The sequence below is a fragment of the Macaca nemestrina genome, chromosome 15, assembly GCF_043159975.1.
Source record: "Macaca nemestrina isolate mMacNem1 chromosome 15, mMacNem.hap1, whole genome shotgun sequence".
Lineage (NCBI taxonomy): Eukaryota > Metazoa > Chordata > Mammalia > Primates > Cercopithecidae > Macaca > Macaca nemestrina.
In genome coordinates this window covers 58,540,774-58,560,189 of record NC_092139.1, presented here as the reverse complement: position 1 = coordinate 58,560,189, position 19,416 = coordinate 58,540,774, and the positions used below count along the sequence as shown (strand labels likewise).

The 19,416-nt window shown below is 49.2% G+C and overlaps 1 protein-coding gene across 3 annotated transcripts in view; it reads left to right on the top strand.

Annotated features, from left to right (window-relative positions):
- LOC105486733 (acyl-CoA synthetase short chain family member 1) overlaps nucleotides 1-19,416 on the top strand; it is a 54,195-nt gene that overhangs the window by 25,297 nt on the left and 9,482 nt on the right. For 2 of the 3 annotated variants that reach the window (XM_011749780.2, XM_011749778.2), the window contains exons 3-7: nucleotides 4,088-4,287; nucleotides 11,475-11,650; nucleotides 12,024-12,176; nucleotides 13,548-13,695; nucleotides 14,932-15,069. In XM_011749780.2, coding sequence (XP_011748082.2) covers nucleotides 4,088-4,287; nucleotides 11,475-11,650; nucleotides 12,024-12,176; nucleotides 13,548-13,695; nucleotides 14,932-15,069 — 815 coding nt within the window. The remainder of the gene's footprint in view (nucleotides 1-4,087; nucleotides 4,288-11,474; nucleotides 11,651-12,023; nucleotides 12,177-13,547; nucleotides 13,696-14,931; nucleotides 15,070-19,416) is intronic. The other variant, XM_011749779.2, reaches the window with a different exon arrangement.

Sequence of the window (19,416 nt, the reverse complement as noted above, 5' to 3'; positions counted from 1 at the left end):
GATGGGGAGAAATTGAGATAGAATTAGATTGGGATAAATGGAAAACCTAATTTAAAAAAACACAAAACATTTCCATGGCCATAATATGAGAAAGCCCTAGTTAAAGGGCATCTGCTACATGTATTAGGAGTTGGGAGGGTGCAGGTTAGTGATCTCATGTTGAATTTGAGCCACCTGTCAGGTATTTTAAAAATCCATATGGTCAGCCTGGCATAGTGGCTTATGCCTGTAATCCCAGCACTTTGGGAGGCCGAGGTGGGGAGTTTGAGACCAGCCTGATCAACATGGAGAAACCACATCTGTATTAAAAATACAAAATTAGCCGGGTGTGGTGGTGCGTGCCTGTAATCCCAACTACTCGAGAGGCTGAGGCGGGAGAATCGTTTGAACCTGGGAGGTGGAGGTTGTGGTGAGCTGAGATCAAGCCATTGCACTCCAACCTGGGCAACAAGAGCGAAACTCCACCTCAGAAAAATTTAAAAAAAAAATAAAAAATAAAAACATGGTTAAATATAGAATCAAGGTCAAGGGTCTGGGTACCCACATTCAGCTCTGGGCAGGCACCATGAGAATGTGGGGGTTCACTTGGAAGTCTGGGGGTGTCTACCGAGATTGAGTGCCGTCATGGAGGGCTGGACCAGAGAACCTGGGGGAGGAAAAGCTTCCAAGAGGATGAGGGGTGGGGAGTATTCAGGAATTTGAAAGGCTGTCATTGAGAAATTAGATTTATTCTGGGAAGCTTTAAAGGTCTGAGGTAGGACTAAGGGGTAGAGTTTGAAGAGTTGCAAATCTTGGTCCAATTTTTGGTAGACTGTTTCCCTATCAAAGTGACAGAGAGGTGGTCCCATGAGGTGAGCTCTGGCAGTGTGATGTTTAAGCAGAGGCTGGGCTGCTGTGGGCCAAAATGTGGCTGCCAGATTTCAGAACCCCAAGGAGGCTGCACCGCCTGACATCCAGGGATCCTTTCCACTTCAAGGATCCTGTCCACTTCTCTGCCGAGGTATTTCTCTTACCAGAGAAAATAGGAAGGGAGAGAGATCTGAGATTTACCTGGATCAAATCCTTTATCAGAAGCCTCTCCTCTGGACTCAGCAGCAAGAGTGTGGGACTCACCAGACCCTGCTTCAGCTCTTGGGCCCATGTTGAGGCCTCAGTCTTCCAGGGAAACCTCGTCTCTAGACCCTCCCTGGAGGCTGTCGTTTAGCTGTCCAGCTCCAATGACTGGGTGACGTCTGCCCCTATAGGGAAAATCCACTCTTCTTTCTGCCCTAGTCCTCCTCCCAACAGCTTATCTACCCAGAAAGCTCTCCCTGCTGCTCTTCCCTGCCACCCCCAGTGGCTATACCACCAAGCTGAGCTGCTCAGTGCCCTGCACACCTTCACATGTGCCGTCATTTCCCCATCGGAGCTGTGCTCCTGGAGGACACTTTCCCTGTCAATTTCTTTCTCCAATGCAAACACCCCACTCACTCCCAAGGTGCCTAGAATGGGATTTTTAACATCTTAGGAATTCACTGAAGTGAGTTAGCTGATTTTTGTCATTTTAGAAAATGATTTCACACACAGATTTCTGAGAGTTTCCATCTGACGGGAAAGACGATTCCTGCTGAATGTCTGGCAGACTTCCAAGTCGGTCTTGCTTCTTATTAATACTTGTGACAGTACAAGGTGGAGGGTGCTTGCTGTTTCTCAGATGGTCACATGGCAGCTCAGAAAGATAAGCTCCCATGCTTAGGCAGCGACTACAGAAAGCTACCCCAGGCCTTTCTGTTGGGACAGTCTGGTGTCCTTTCTTGGCTTCAGATTGCTGCCCTCCGTCTGCAGAACAGGGACTGAATCTCATCGCCATTTACTGTTGAGCATGCATTCAAGCCTTCATCTCTCGTAGCAGTGAGGCTTAAGCTCTCAGAGCTATGAAAACGGAATCTGGCCGAGGATGTTGAGTGACTCTTCCCTGCTGTTGACCACGGCTCCCTCTTCAGCCGGTCACAGGCCACCCCAGCCTCCTCCCCGGAGTAGCAGGAGTGTTGCTGAGCCCTAGATTCTGTAGAGCTTGGTGCTGGGGGTTTTCCTGGGGAGTGTTCTGTCTTTTATCACAAACCTTGGCAAGGGGTGGGTGGGGCGCCACTGAATGGCGCCTTTGTCCTCCTTCTGAAAGCCTGAAGGAAAAACGATGAAATCCCACAGAAGAGGCCGCTGGAGCCAGGCTGGGCAGGCGTGCTGGCTGCGGGGAGAACTGCGGGCTGGTTCTCATGTGGTCCCCTCTGCAGATGGCCTTGGGAAGAAACAAAGGCCTCCTTGAGGCCCCTGCCTGTGATGCGGAGAGCTCATTTCATTCTGCTGGCCTCGCTGAGCTTCACTGTTCTCGGGAGCCCTTTCCTTGACTACCCTTTGAACAGAGGAGAGCTATGCAAACACGCTGCGAGGGGCCTTGCAAGCCCGAGGAGGGTCTGCTTTCTGGGCCTCTGCAGAGGGCAGAGGTTGCGGGCTGGTGGCCTGCCCCGCCTAGAGAGAAGGGGCCTTAGCTTCCTCTCATTCTTCCTTATGTGTTAGCTCTTTTTGTTGCAAATAATTAATTAAAGTCAGTACAGCAAGAGTGGGAAAGTGGTTAATGCAATTGCCAGGTCCAGATTCAGAGGGATGAGGAGGCCCGGAAAGGAAAGACAACCTTGGGATCGCTTCCACTTCCTCCACTTCCCGCTGCATGGCGGGCAAGTGGGCAGCTCTCACGTGCTCCAGGTTTTCCCAGAGTTGAGTATGGTTGACTCTGACTGGACCAGGTTGGGTCACGTGTCAGCCCTGAACCAATCAGCTTGCCCAGAGAGATGCTGCACCCTGATTGGCGGGTAAACCTGGTGCTAGGCCCCAGAGTGGCCAGAGGAAGGGCACGCACACCCCGTGGAGGTAGGCGATGTGGGGGACAACATGGGGGCCGGGCGGGTGCCCAGTGCTTTCCCTTCCCCTCATCCATGGTCCCCTAGCTTGAGGAGAAAGCAGGGTGCTTGCTCTACCTGCCCGTGCTGTCTCGGGGCAGCAGGGAGATGTGGCTGCCCTGCGTGCGGCCTTCACTCCTGACTCACTGTGGCTTTGCAGAGCTGGGGTCCACCCTCTCTGGGCCTGGGGGCCTGTCCGCTGAGGGCATTGTTTGGTGCCCCTCGACTGTGTTGATTCAGAAATCTGGGACCTGTCGTTTCTCGACTAAATGTCTTATGAGATCAGTCTTTCTTTTGGAGGCAAACATTTTCAGAAGTTTTGGAACCATGATGATCTATGCCTCAGACACTTATGGTCCCTGAGAAGCTGCTGCTGGAAAAAGGGGTCCCCATCCAGATCCCAGGAGAAGGTTCTTGGATTTTGCCAGGAAGGAAATACAAGGCGAGTGGCTGAGCTCAGTGAAAAGAAATAGTTTATTGAAAGCTTCTCAGTTACATAGTAGGGCCTCCTCAGCAAGAGGAGGAATGCCTCTGTTTTGTTTATTTCTTATATAGGGGTCTTATCTATGTAAAAGCAAAGCTATGTCTCCCTCCGGGTAGGCTGACAAAGTGACATTTATTACTTTGTTGATTGAAAGAAAGCTATCCTTGGCATTTTAGTGCATAAGTACATCAAAGCATGCCTATAATCATCTTAAAAGCATATGTTATGCAATATTGGGGCATCTGGACATTCTGTTGTTGCAAGAGTTTGCCTTTGCAGGTATTAAGCTGCTTCCTCAGCTGTAAACATCTTAGGACTGTGGGTCGTGACTGGCAAAGAATGTGCCTTGCTAGTTTTAAGATGGAATTGATTCTAAAATGCTCCCCTACACTCCTGTTCCCTTAACAAAACCCTGCCATAAGTGGACTTAAGGATAGCCTTGTCACCCTAGCAATGTGGCAGTGAATCTCTGCCAATAGCAATCTACAAATGTTAAAAACTTTTCTTTTTCTGGAAAAGTACTTTCCATGCATTAAGTATTCAAGTGCCTGTTATCCTGGCACTGGGCTGGGTGTATATGACATAACATTTGCAGTATTGCTCCACCCCAAACTGCTCTGCGTTTTGGCGCTCCTCAATCTCTGATGGCTTTCTCTTCCTTGTGCTGCAGGGAACTGCTGGAGACCACGTGCCGCCTGGCCAACACGCTGAAGAGGCATGGAGTCTGCCGTGGGGACTGTGTTGCCATCTACATGCCCGTGTCCCCACTGGCTGTGGCAGCAATGCTGGCCTGTGCCAGGATCGGAGCTGTCCACACAGTCATCTTTGCTGGCTTCAGTGCGGCGTCCTTGGCTGGGAGGATCAATGATGGTGAGGAGGTGGGCGTGGGGAGGGAGGAATCCTGGAGTTCCCTGATCCTTGTTCCTGGGGGCCTGGCCATCAGTGTAGAGACCATCAGAGTGCAGACATTAATAAAATGTCACACAGACAAATGACAGATCCTACTAGGGACAGGCACATGGCCAAATGAGAATTTGTTCTGTGGGCTGAGATCTGAGTGCATTGAATTTAGCCAGGTGAAAAAGGGAGAGTTCCAGGTGGAGGGAACAGCAGAGGCACAGGCTGAGTGGAGGAGGAGCGCAGCATGAGCGCCTAGCGGAGGCGGGTGTAGTGCAGCAGGAAGGAAGTGTGGAGGTGGGATGACGCTGGAGACACACAGGGAAGGTCCTGCAGGTCAACAACTGGAAGCCTTCTATCCTGAGGAGCGAAGGGGTGGACCATCTTTGGGGATCTGGAGTCAGGTGAAGGGGGTCTTTCTGTCTGCATGTGGGTCAGTGTGTTTTGGACACTGTGCAGAACAATAACTTCCTTGTTTTGCTGTTGTCAAAGGACTGAGTGTCGGGATGGTGGCCCTATGTCCATGCAGTCTGATCTCTGCTCCCTGCTATCTCCTGGAGGGAGTCCTTTGAGCTGGTTTTGCAAGGCAGGTGCCAGGTTCTAGGGGCCATTGAGAACTCTTGTGTCTCATAGAAAATAGAACTAGTGGGTAGAGTTCTCAGACCCCTGTTGACCTCCCTCTGTGTAAAAGTCTAGGAAGCCCTTCCACTTCCTTTCAGGGTTTCCTCCCCCACGTTCAAGGTTGATGCTGCCACCTGTTTCTCTTTTTCTTCCTCTCTCTAGAACTCTGTAATACCAACTGTGTACCAGGCACTGTTCTAAGCACTCTACAAAGGTTATGTCCTTTAATTTACCTTAGTCTTCATAGGTATTTTATGCAATAACACTATTATCATTCCCCTCTCCTAAAATTACTGTTGTAACCATCTTAAAGCGTACAAGTCAGTCACATTAAGTACATTCACAGTGTTATGCAGTCATCATCATCACTAATACCTGAAGTTTTTCATCACTCAAAATGTACACTTTACACCCATTAAGCAGACATTCTCCATTCATCCATGTTGTGGCACGTGTATTTCATTTTTTTAATAAGCGAGTAATATCCATTCATTAATTGATGGCCATTTGGGTTGTTTCTATTTTTTGGCTATTGTGAAGAGAGCTGTTATGGATGTTCATGTATAGGAACACCTGCTTTTAATTTTGGGGGTATGTACCTATGAGTGGGCTTGCTGACTCATGTGGTAATTCCATGTTTAACTTATCAAAGAACTGCAAAACTGTTGTGCTAAGGAGATGTACCATTTTACATTTCCACCACCACATATTCCACCAATAGTATATGTGGGCTCCAGTTTCTCTGCATCTTGTTTTTCACTTAAAAAAATTATAGCTGTCGTGGTGAGAATGAAGTGGTATCTCATTGTGGTTTTGATTTGCATTTCCCTAATGACGAATAATATTGAACATCTTTTATGTACTTGTTGTCCATTTGTATGTTTTCATTGGAAAAAGTCTACTTAAGCTGTTTGCCCATATTTTAATTGCTTGTTTGTCTTTTGTTGTTGAGTATGTAAGTTACTTATATATTATGAATATTAGACCTCTATCAGATATATAATTTGCAAATATTCTCCCATTCTGTGGGTTGTCTTTTCACTTTCTCAGTAGTAAACTTTGGTGTATAAAAGTTCTAAATTTTAATGAAGTCTAATTTATCTATTTTTTATTTTGCTGCTTGTGTCTTTGCTGTATTATTTGAGAAAACATAGCCAAATCCAATGTTGTGAAGATTTTTTCCTATGTTTTCTTTTTCTTTCTTTTTTTTTTTTTGGGATGGAGTCTCGCTCTGTCGCCAGGCTGGAGTGCAGTGGCATGATCTCAGCTCACTGCAACCTCACCTCCTGGGTTCAAGTGATTCTCCTGCCTCAGCCTCCCGAGTAGCTGGGATTACAGGTGTGTGCCACTGCACTCAGCTAATTTTTGTAGTTTTAGTAGAGACGGGGTTTCATCATGTTGGCCAGGATGGTCTCGATCTCTTAACCTCGTGATCCACCCGCCTCGGCCTCCCTGTTCATATGTTTTCTTCAAAGAGTGTAAGTTTTACCTTTTTACATTTAGGTCTTTACTTTTGAGCTGATTTTTGTACAGGGTGTGAGGTAAGGGTCCAGTTTCATTCTTTGTCCTATGGCTATCCATTGGTCCCAGTGCCGTTTGTTGAAGAGGCTATTCTTTTCCCTGTTAAGTGGACTTGGTACTCTTGTTGAAAATAATTTGACCATATATGGGAGGGATTATTTCTGGGCTCTCTATTCTATTCCATTTATCCATATGATTATCTATCTATTGTTATCTCAGTACCAAACTGTTTTGGCACTGTAGCTTTGTAAGTTTTGAAACCAGGAAGTGTGTCTCCCAACTTTGTTCTTCTTTTTTCAGGATCGTTTTGGCTCTTCTGGGTTTCTTGTATTTTCATAGGAATTTTAGGATTAGCTTTTCCATTTCTGCAAAAAAAGATATTGGGATTTTAATTGCATTCAATCTGTAGAAAAATTGGAGGGTATTGCCTTGTCAACAATATTAATCCACAAACATGGAATATCTTTCCATTTACTTAGGTATTTTAAAATTTCTTTCAGCAGTGTTTTGTAGTATTCAGTGTCCAAGTCTTGCATATCCTAGGCTAAACCTATTCCTAAGTATTTTTTTCTTTTATGAATTTTTATAAATGGAATTGTTTTCCTAATTTCCTTTATGTATTGTTCATTGTTAATATATAGAGATACAGCTAATTTTTGCATAGTGATCTTGTATCTTGCAAATTTACTGATTAGCTCTAATAAATAGTTTTTTTGTGGATTCATTAGGATTTATACATATTAGATCATGTCATCTGTGAATAGAGATAGTTTTACTTTTTCCTTTCCAATTTGGATGTCTTTTATTTCTTTTTTCTTTTTTTTTTTTTTGGCCTAATCACTCTGGCAACAGCTTCTTTTATAATGTTGAATTGCAGTGGTAAAAAGTGGGCATCCTTGTTTTGTTCCTGATCTTAGGGGGAAGGCTTCAGCCTTTTACCGGTGTTAACTGTGGGTTTTCAGATGCCCTTTATCAATGAAGTTCCCTTCTATTCCTGGTTTTAAGTTTTTGATCATCTAAGGGTATTGGATTTTGTCAAAAGCTTGTTCTGCGTCAATTGAGGTGTGTTTTTTCCTTCATTGGAGTAGTGTGATGTATTACGGTGATTGATTGCTGCATGTTGAACCACCTTTCCTAGGGTAAGTCCTGATTGGTCATGGTGTATTCTGTTAATATGCTGCTGGGTACAGTTTGCTAGCATTTGGTGGAAGAGTTTTGCATCATTGTTTATATGAGATATTTGTCTCTAGTTTTCTTTTTTTTGTAGTAATCTTTGGCTTTAGTATCAGGGCAATACTGGCCTCATAAAATGAATTTGAAAGTATCTCCTTCTCTTCAGTTTTTTGGAAGAGTTTGAGAAGGATTGGTTGCTAATTCTTTAAATATTTGATAGACTTCACCAGTGAAGTCATTTGGTTCTGGTCTTTTCTTTGTTGGGAGGTTACTGTTCCCTTTCTAAAGATGAGTAAACTGAGACGCAGAGAGTTTAAGTGACTTATTTAAGGTCACATACCTAGTAAGTGACAGAGCCAGGAGTTGAACACAGACATTCTGCCGCCATAGTTCATGCTTTCAGCATTATGCTAAGCTGCCCCTTTCGTCTCTTGCTGGTGTGGCCATGGTCACCCAGTGCTTCTGTTAAGATTGTTTGAAACAAGCAATAGCAGTTGACTCTTGGTGACTTCAGCATATGGGGATTTAGTAGCTGGATGCTGGGGTGCTCCCAGAACCTCAGAATTGCTAAACAACCAAGCATGAGAGGGCAGGGGCCAGGAGTCTGTTCTGAAGAGGACTCTGCCCTGATATCCTTCAGCCTCCTTGTGCAGCTCTGCAGGTGCCAGGTTCCTGGGGACAAGATTCTATTAAGATGGGTATCTGTGTCCTCTTGAGTCAATGAGGGGCTGTTTTGATTTTCTATTGCTGTGTCACAAACTACTCCAAAACTTAGTGCTTAAAACAACTGAAAACTATAAATTTTATTATTCTATTTCATGGGTCTGTGGAACAGGAATCAGATGGGGACGGGGAATGGCTGTTCTCTGCTCCATGACATCTGGGACATTAGTCAGGTTGACTTGAAGGGTTGGGGACTGGCGGGCCTCTCTTTCTCTCCATGTGGCCTCTACACGTGGCTGACTTGGGCTTCCTCATAGCCTTGCAGCCTCAGCAGTCAGGCTTGTCACATGGCAGCACATGGCTCCAAGAGGAAGGAAATAGCAACTGCCAGTGTCCTACAGGCCAGGCTGGCACAGGCCTGGCATCACTCTTGCCTTACTAGATTGGCCAAACCAGTCTGTGGCCATTCCAGATTCAAGGGGAGGAGACCTGGATCCGGCTTCTCTATAAGAGCAGGTGAAAGAATGTGCAGCCATCTTCAGTTGGTCGCTGGGAGGTGGGTGCATATTGTGAGTCTGACCACCAGGGTATCACATGTCTGGGCAGCCACCTCAGTCAGCAGGTGCAGTTCCAGAGTTCCGTCCCCTGGCCTGACTTCCAGGCTTGGACCATCCCTCTTCATTTGTCTTCCTTCTTGCTTTAGGCTGCTTGAGGAGTAGAGAGTGTTGGAGGGGAGGATAGAGGTCAGGAGAATGGCTTTGAGAGAGGCTGTGGGGGCAGAATAATGACCCACTCAGATGGCCACACTGTAATCCCCTGGAAGCTGTGCCATGTCACTTGCATGGTGAAAGGACTTTGCAGATGTAAGGCAATGGGATATCCAGGTGGGCTCCATCTAATCCCGTAGCCCTTAAATGCACAGAACTTGCTCCCAGTAGAGGCAGAGGAAGTGAAGCAGAAGGGGAGGTCAGAGAGATTCAAAGCAACTTTACCCGCCATTGTTGGCTTTGAAGATAAACAGGGCCATGAACCAGGGCAGGTGGTGGCTGTAGTCGCTGAGAATGACCCCTGCCTGACCGTAAGCAAGGGAAGGGCGACCTTAATCCCACAGTCACGTGGAACTGAGTTCTGCCAACCACTGAATGAGCCTGGAGGTGGATGTTTCCCCAGAGCCACCACATAGGAGCCAGCCCCGTCCTTGACTTTGGCCTTGTGAGACTCTAAGCAGAGAACCCTGCCAAGCCTGTCCAGACAACAGAACTGTGAGCTAAAAATGAGTGTTCCGAGCCACTGAGTTTTTATGGAAGCAGCAGAAAATGAACGCAGATGCTGGTGCCTGCTCAAATCCAGGGAGGGAAAGTCAAATCCTCCCAGAGTGACACGTGGTTCCTGCCAGCACCCATGCTGTGGCCCAGCCTTGGAGGGCACCAGTGGGCCAGACATGCTTATGGTGCTCAGAAGCTCCTGGGTACCTCCTGGAGGCCTCTCATGGAGAGCCTGTTGGGCAGGGAGGCCCTGGACAGGTGCGAGTCAGGAGCGAGGTGTGTGCCTTGGGAGGCAGAGAAGGAACTGCCTGCTGTGTAGTGTGGTTTCAGCATGTTGCACGGGTTGGGGTCACTGTTTCATGAAAGATCCTCATCCCCGTGAGCTTTCTTTGTCTCCCATCCCCTTGAGAAAGGTTCATTCCTTCCTGTTGCACTATCTCCCTTCCTCGCCCATAGGGGGCTCGCCTGGACCAACCCCTTCTCGGGGATGTAGGTCTGGAAAGTCTCTGATAGGCTCCACCCAACTGACTTGGTTTCCCCAGGTGAGCTATCGCTGAAGCTTGAAGGGCAAAGAATGTGTGTAGCCATGGCTCTTGGTGCCAGGCAGGGGTGGCAGCCTAGAGTATCTCTCTGATCCCTGGATGGTCCTGTGTGTGCTGCAGAATTCTCAGGGAACCTTCATGGCCATGACATCTCCAGGGCTCTCAGGAGGAGAAAGGGTGGGCATGTTGTGCAAAAGTGCTTTCAGATTTATTTAGGTAGGACTCTCCCAAAGGGAACATTGAGACCAGAGTCTGTCTTGGAAGTGTGGTAGGGCAGTGGTGAGTGAGGCCACAGGGGGTGACCGGAGATTCATCTGCAGAGAGGCTCTGGACAGGAATGTGGCACACATGCCTCAAATGGCTCGATGCAAAGGGTGGGGAGTTGTACCCACCAAAGGGTGGTCGAGGATTTGTACCCCAACTATTGAGAGTCATTGGTCGAGGGTTCCCAAGCACTTCTGTCCATAGCTCTGCAAGAGACCTTTGGTGCAAAATGACTGAAAGGCCTGAGGGATGTGGGTGAGGCCCTGCCAGTCAGGGTCACAGCTGGACATTTGTCCCAGGCTCTTCCTGAGGGGCTGTGTAGTAACCCTCTGCAGCTGTGATCCCTCTGGGTCATCCCGCACTGGGGAAGGTGTCTGCATGGCAGACACCTCCTTTTCCTGGGGTCTTGAGGCCCATTGTGCGTGCACCCCTCTTCCCTGCTCTGGGCCTCCCCCTAGGTTAACCATGGAAGCTAGGGTCCTCCTGGCTTCCCCCTGGGCCTGGCTGAGCACCATTGGTCATTGAAGAGCAGGTGTGGGATCAGGAGGGCCTTCTCCTGCAGGTGAGGAGGGCAGTTAGCTCCCAATCATCCACTGGGGTGTAGTTTCTGATCTCTGGACAGTGAAGCCTCTTGGCCCACACACGTCACTCTAGACAGGGCCTGGCCACATGGGACACCTTTGGGCTTGGCCTCTGTTTGTCCAGCTTTCTTGGTCTCTGCCTCTCGGTGTTTCTCTGTCACCTTGATTGCTGCAGGTGGCATGATGGCCCCTTTCCTGGGGTTTGCTCCTGGGCAGACAGGAGAGAAAGGTGGAAGTCTGGTTGGCAAATTGTCTTTATGCTGCTGACTCAAGGAGGAAGAGTTGAGCTTCAAAGTAATTTATCTCTGGTTCCTTCCCCTTAGCCTCAGAACTGCACAAAGGCCTGGTGCTTCTTCATGGCACACAAAGGCTGGAGAGCAGACAGCCCCTCACTTTTTCCATTGAGTCTTTTACTCAAGATTGGACTGAGTTTCTCACAGTCCTAGGCCTGGATGTCCTATGTGAGTCAGAGGTATGAGGGCCAAAGTCGGGAGGAGACTGATCAGAAATGTCTGTGTTGTCTCTGTTAGCCAAGTGCAAGGTGGTTATCACCTTCAACCAAGGACTCCGGGGTGGGCGCGTGATGGAGCTGAAGAAAATAGTGGACGAGGCTGTGAAGCACTGCCCCACCGTGCAGCATGTCCTGGTGGCTCACAGGACAGACAACAAGGTCCACATGGGGGATCTGGACATCCCGCTGGAGCAGGTGGGTTACCTCACTTTGCACAGTTTGAGGAGAGGTCCTATCAAGTTAGCTGGCTCTGAGACTTCTTGGGTTGTAGTTCTCAATTTGGGTTCCCTAGAGGTGCCCAGGATTCCTCTGTGGTATTTGGTGAGCTTGAGTACTGTCTGGGAAGATAAAACTCCAATACGACAAGGAGATTGGAACACTTACTGTAACACAAATGATTGCACCCACCCTTTTGTTTTGTGTCCTTTCCACATTTGGAATTGAACTTGGACAGATCAGAGCAGGTGAGTTCTGAATCCCGTGTGCGGAGTCCTGCTGTGGAGGGGGAGTGGTGCTCTCAGAGAGGCTGAGTGCCCTCGGTGGGCTCTTTGTTTCTTGTCCCTTCCAGGAAATGGCCAAGGAGGACCCTGTATGCGCCCCAGAGAGCATGGGCAGCGAGGACGTGCTCTTCATGCTGTACACCTCAGGGAGCACTGGAATGCCCAAGGGCATTGTCCATACCCAGGCAGGCTACCTGCTGTATGCCGCCCTGACCCACAAGGTACAGGCCTGTGCGGGGCGGTGCTGGGCCCTCGGCAGGGCTCCAGGCAGGGGCAGGGCCAGAAGTCCTCCTGCTGCAGAGCGAGGCCTGTAGGTGTGAGAGGTCAGTGTTTCTTCCTGGCCTATTTGGGGCAGGGCCCCTCGAGTCTCCCCACCCCACAGCTCCTCAGGGCCCTGGCTGCCTCAAGCCCCCACTGCACTGTCTAGAAACTCCCAGAGAATCTGACCATGTAACATGGCAGCAGGACACTAAGGGCCACTCACCCAAAGATTTTTTAAAACTCTTTTTAGAACAGATACAGAAAACCACCCAAATTAAATGTGTGGCTTAATGAATTACTATAAGGCAAATGCCACTTTGGTCAAGAGGTGAAAGGCCACCCGTTTCTCAGAAGCCCCTTCCAGGCCCATGTGGCTGCAGCCCCGTCCAACAGGTCCTGATGCGTCTTGCGCCCCTGCCCTGTGTTTTTCTTTTGCTAGTTTTGTGGCTCGTATGTGTGTCCATGGGCACTGTAGCTTACTGTTGCCCATTAAAATATGTATTTTTTCTTCATGGAGTCTCACTCTGTTGTGCAGGTTGGAGTGCAGTGTTGTGATCTCAGCTTACTGCAACCTTCATTTCCTGGGTTCAAGTGACTCTCCTGTCTCAGCTTTCTGAGTAGCTGAAATTACAGGCACCTGCCACCACACCCTGCTAAATTTTTTTTGTATTTTTAGTAGAGACAGTGTTTTGCCATGTTGGCCAGGCTGGTCTCGAACTCCTGACCTCAAGTGATCCACCCGCCTTGGCCTCTCCAAGTGTTGGAATTATAGGTGTGAGCCACTGAGCCCGGCCTAAAATATTGTTGATATGTCTTTTAAGTCCTTTTAAGCCTATGCTCCCCCATTTCCTTACACTTGGCCATTGTCGTGTCCAGCCATTTTTCTCTGGTGTCCTTTGGTCTGGGTTGTGCCTGTTGTCCCTCTGCCCTCTGTGTTTCCTGCATATGGGCAGTTGGATCCTGAGATGGGATCAGGCTCCAGTGAGCTGCTGTGGAAGAATAAAGGGGATTCAGATGTCTGTCCTCTCATGCTTCTCGAAGCTGATGATGCTTGATGCCGTTCTTGGCCTTTTTGACTTTTATTTTTTGTAGTTCTTAAGAGGTTTAAAAAATCGTGGTGTAAGGCAATGCAAAAAGGTGTCCACGTGTTAAACATACAACTAGACGGACTCTGCAGTGTTCCCACCTGTCCTGCTGCTGGAGGCCGTTTGATGAGCCAGCTGCCTCTCACAGCTGTGGCCTGCAGCATATGCATGCCGATTTCCTAGTGACCTGGTGAACATGGTGGAGTGGGGGGACAAGCTCCTGATGCTCCCTTCCTGTCTCTGCAGCTTGTGTTTGACCACCGGCCAGGTGACATCTTCGGCTGTGTGGCTGACATTGGCTGGATTACAGGACACAGCTACGTGGTGTATGGGCCTCTTTGCAATGGAGCCACCAGTGTCCTTTTTGAGAGCACCCCAGTTTACCCCAATGCTGGTAAGGATGGTGAACCCTGTTTGGGACCCCATGCTGGTGTCAGGGGAGAGAGCCTGAGGCTCGAGGCTTGTGGAGAGGCTCATGGAAGGGGGACACCTGGGCTCTGGTGAGGGTGTGGCTCTCCAGGTCCTGCTGTCGAGATGCCCGGTGGGGCCAGGCACTGGGTCTTCAGAAAGATCTGATGGGCAGCAGCAGGGAGTCTGACTTGGCGCTGGAGGACATCTCAAGGCTCCTGCTCCTGTAGTCCTGCCGTCTGACTTAAACTGCCGGCCTCGGGCCATCACTTTGGTATCCTTCTCACCTCTAGGCCGCCTCCCAGATCCAGCCCTTTCTCGAGGCTAGGACCAGCAGCCTGCCTCTTCTGTTTCCCAAGCCCTGCCCCTTGAACCTTCAGGGCCATCCCTCAGACCATGTTATGCATGGCCTAGAACCATCTCCATTACATTGAGATCACTTTGAAAACAAGGTGAAGTCTGGCTCCCTTGGGCATCGTCCTCCCACACAGCAGTGTCTTCAAATATTTGCTTTAATGTAAGAAGGCCATGGTGGCTCTGGCCAAAGGCTGCTGCCACAGCGTTCCATGGCGCTGACAACTGTGCACGAACTGTGTTATCACCTCCCAGTGCTCCATCCCTGCCTTTGGGGTCTGGGTGTGCTCAAGGAAGAAGTTGTAGGGGCAAGACCAGGGATTCAGGGCCATGGCCCAGGTGCTGGTCTCAGGCCACCACTTCAGCCCCTGGAAGCTCAGTGTCCCATGTGGAGGGGATGGTGTGGATGGTGGGTTTACAGGAATCAGGGGTGTGCATGCTGGGCATATGGCCCTGCTCCCTGGGACACACACAGTGGCAGCTCTGCTGTCACGAGGGGAAGCCCCAGTCACCACTTTAGAGCCCATGTAAGTGTGACCGAGTGAAAGCTCTGTGTTAATGCTCCACGGGTTATTAAATCCACATAGTATCGCCTTGAACTAGGCCATCACCCTAAGCCAGGTGAAGACTGTTGCTGAATGTGCCACCCATGGATCTGGGGAGTGCTGGGAGGAGAGCCGCCATTGGAGACTTGTCCTATGGGGCTTCTTTCTGTCTTTCACTGGTGGGGGGGTTGGGAGGGATCCTTTTTATATGGACATATGCACGTCTGCACATGCCCAGCACTCAGGAAGTCTTGGCTGATCTCTAAGTTTAAAGTAGATCATGTCAGCTCTCCTGCTGACAGTGCATTTCGGCCTTTCTGTAGGTCGGTACTGGGAGACAGTAGAGAGGTTGAAGATCAATCAGTTCTATGGCGCTCCAACGGCTGTCCGGCTGTTGCTGAAATACGGCGATGCTTGGGTGAAGAAGTACGATCGCTCCTCCCTGCGGACCCTGGGGTCAGGTGAGTGGCCTGCCCTGCAGCAGGAGAGGGTGCACTTGCCTTAGACCCTCAGAGCCAATACGTGCTTCAGCAGGACTTCAGTCATGAAGCTGCCCGGCTTTGTATGTGTGAATTCATGCAACGCCAGACTGGATCTGGTAGAAAGCACCTCTTCCCACCTATAAGCCCCTCCCCAGAGCTGGCAGCAGTTACCAGTCTGGGGAAAAACATTCCAGACATTTTCTGTGCCATTGTTTCTGTGCCCAATTTCTGTAGCTTAATCTTCATTAGGAATACTTAGCCACTCAATAAGTTAAGGGCCAAGTCATTTCTTTAGTGGCTGCATGGGATTTAATTGTGTAACTTAGCTGGGTGTGGTGGCAAAGGCTGCGGTGGGAGGATTGCTTGAGCCCAGGAGTTTCAGGCTGCAGTGAACTAGGATTGCACCACTGCGCTCCAGCCTGGTGACAGAGTGAGATTCAGTCTTCTAAATAGTAATAATAATAATAATAGTATAACTACAGTTTGCTAAACACTGCCCCGTTGTTAGACCTTTTGATTGTCTCCAAGTCCGTGGAGTGGATACCATCCTGCGCTTTTGCCCTGCTGCTACTGTAGATGTTTCCAGGCAGACAGTTCAAAGCTTAGGCCTATTGGTAATGTTGATGGATATTGCCAAGTCACGTGGAAATATTTTGGAAAGGTGACGGTGTCATGGTTTCGACAGTATCGGCGGTGTCTGTCTTTCGGGCTGGTGCTGGGAGGGACTGGGTGCTGGTGACTGCTGTTCCCTCTCCTGTCCCTGCCACATTTCATGTCTGCCTTTACATGTGTGGTCACATGTGGTCAGCCACCTGCTTGGTGGCTTTTCACTGGGGAAGCATGCAGGGCAGTGACCACGGAAGAGTGTCCCATTCTACCACATGCATCTGTGGGAAGGGAGTGCGGTGAACATGTGATTCTGCTACCGCTGGGTGACCACGAGGCCATGCGGGCATCCGGGCCACAGGTTGAGAGGCACTGCAGCTGGGGCTGTGCCCTGCAGAGTTCACCACTTGTTCTCAAATGTGAGATGGGGATGAGACCTACCTGCAGGGTGGTGAGGATGCCACAGAGGGTCAGATGTGAGCCTTAGTGTAATGTTTAGCATGGAGATGATTAACGGGGAGAGCTCCTGAGGAATAGCAGGCATCCAATGACTCCTCCTCCTCTTTTCCCTTATTTTCCCCTTAACAGTAAAAACCTTCTTTTCTCAAAGAGCTTTCTAGATTAAAAAGCAGGAGGGGTTTGAATACTATTAATAAGAGCAAATATGTATTAAATGCCTTTATCTTCACATCCTTTGAGCAAAGAGCAGATATTGCTTCACATTACAGAGGAGGAAGAGGAGGCACAGAGAGGTCAGCGAACCTGCCCAAGGTCACTCAGCAAGTGGGGCACCCTGTGCTGAACCCAGTACCTGGTTCTAGAGTCAGTAAAACTCACTCTGCCCCCCACCTGATTGATGGGCTCTAGGCACCCACCCTGTACCCTCAGCAGGTCCTAGGGTCCTGGCTCACTCTGCTTCCCTTGCCATACTGTCCCTCCACCTCTCAGAAAGAGCATGGAGCTCCTTTCCAGATGGTGTGTCTTGGTTTGCTTTGTGCTGCTGTAATAGAATACCCTGAAACTGGATGATTTATAATGAACAGAGATTTATTGGTTCACGTTTCTGGAGGCTGGGAAGTCCACATCAAGGTGCTGGCATCTGGTGAGGGCCTTCTTGCTGCATTGTCCCACGGTGGAAGGGCAAAAAGAGGGTGAGAGAGAGCAAGAGGAAGTTGAACTCACCCTTTTATAATGGCACCAATCCCACTCATGAGGGTAGAAGCCTCTTGGCATAATCACCTCATAAAGGTTCCACCTCTTAATACTGTTACAATGGCAATTACATTTCAACATGAGATTTGGAAGGGACAAACATTGAAACCACAGCAAGTGGTGAGTTTGGGTGGTCTCTCTTGGCATGCTGGAGCTGGGCTTGAGAGGCCGGTGTGATTCTGGGCCATACAGTACTTGGGAACTGGGAACAAACAGTGGGGTGGTCAGGGCCATAGACACTCTCCCAGATTCTCTAGGTGTTGTCAGCAGGGCCACATGAGTGGGCCCTAGGCATTAGGTGGGGACAGGGCTGAAGGCCAAGATTTGGTTTTCCAGATACACTCATGGGATTTGTCTGCTGAAGGAAGATTCACGGGGTCCAGTGACAAGGGGTACCACACTAAGTGCATTTCAGGAAGGGGTGTGCTCTGGCAGCTGCATTAGAGTGTGATGTGTATCCCAGCAGCCTCTGTCCCCACAGACCTGGAACACCTCTGAGCCAGGGGGCCAGCCCCCAGCATAGGCTCAGCTGGGTTTTGTGTATTTAGCTGGTCAATAGGCACATTCCTGTTCCTGTTGCATAACCGGTTCTAGCCGCAGAACCCTGCGGGAGGCCAGGTGCCAATCACACACCTCGTTGTGCTGTTCTTGGTATACAATGCTGGCAGGCAGCGCGGCGTCCTGTGATGTCTTGCACCTGAGGCTCCCAGCACCTTGGAGCAGTGCTGGGGGTCAGTGTATGTTCCACACCTTGGCCAGGGCCAGCACTGTGCTGGCACACTTGTCAGTGCAATTCCAGAGCCCAGACCCATTCCAGGCAGCTAGGATCAGCCCTCATGACATTTAATCCATTGAGTCGTCAGAATCCCACTTACTCAAGATCCTCCCCCTAGAAGTATATTTCTCAAAGCTTTTTTAAACTTTCAATTTCATAAGTAATACATGGATAAGCTCTTGTGAAAAGAAGAAATTGGAGCATTGAACTTAAAGCTGATGTCCTTAGGAGCTGGGTGTGGGGGTACATGCCTGTAGTCCTGGCTACTTGGGAGACTGAGATGGGAGGAGCCTTGAGCCCCGGAGGTCAAGATTGCAGTGAGCCATGATTGTGCCACTGCACTCCAGTCCAGGCAACAGAGCGAGATCCTTGTCTCTCTAAAAAAAAAAAAAAAAAGCTAAGATTTTCCCTGACCTCTGCTCCAGGTGTTGTTGCTCCTGCGCCTTCGGTCCCGTCTCCGCAATTCAGTTCCTGTAGTGGATTGCGGCTCTGTTAAATGATGTTTTCTTTAACACCAAAGTCACCACACTGTGCTATTATGCTGTAATGTTTGTTTTAAGATCGTAGAATCTGCATTTTTTCCACATGGATCTGCCCTGCTGTGGGGATTGCCCTGGCTCGTGTGGTCACATCCCCGTGGCTGGGTGCAGGCTGTCGCAGTCTCCACTAGTGCTGCAGGGCATCTCCCTGCCCCTTGTGGATGTTCTGAGTGCAGGTGTGACACATAAGACACCGAGCCGCCCATGTGGCCAGCACTGATCATGCAGCACTGATGCGGGGGCCGCTGCTGGGATAGGCTGTGGGTTGTGAGTGGTCCTGAGCAAGGGGCAAACACCAGCACGAGAATATGTCAGTGTTTTAGTGACAGTGCGTCTAGCCTGGAGAGTTCTGGCTGAGTGCTGGCCTGGTGTGGAAATGTCATAAGATAGACACTGAGAATGCTAGGGTGTATGTGTATCTTTTTCCTTTCTATTGAGATATAATGTATACTAAAGGGTACAGATGTTAAGTGTTCAACTTGAGAGATGTTTACATGTATAAGTGCTACAGAAATTCCCAGTCCCCAGAGGCCCCCTTATGGCTCCTGCCAGTCACAGGAGTTACCTGAGCCGTGATCACAGTGTAGCCTGCATCACCACTGACAGATGTGGCTGCACTTGAACCTCAGTTGGGTGGGATCACACAGCACACCCCTCCCTTTCTCAGCATCGTGCCTCAGACTCACCCATGCCGCCGTGGGTCGTGGAGGTTCGCCATCTTCTTTGCAGTGTGGCGTTCCTCTGCAGGAGCATGCCATGTTGTATTTAGCCACCTACTCCTGAGGGATGTGTGTGGTTTCTGGCATGAGCAGAGCTGCTGAGGACACCCTTTACATGGCCACTTCTGGTGGCATCTGCAGTCATTTCTGTGGGGTGTACGTCAGGGGTCATGTTTTGAGGTGTTCTGCCGTAGTAGATTCTGCCCCAAGCAGTTGCTCAAAGTAGTTGTATTGGATGTATGGAGTTTTAAATGTTAAGAGAAACATCCAGATTGCTCCCCAAAATTGCTGAACCACACTACCTTCCTATTGGTGTCTGTGAAATTCTGTTTTCCCCACATTCTTGCTGGCTTTTTGATTTTCAACCATCTAATGATAAAAATACGTCACAGTCATGTGCATTTCTTTGATGACCATAAATATGATATGTCTCACTGCATTTTCAGGTCTCCTTGTATGTTCTTCAAAAAAAAAA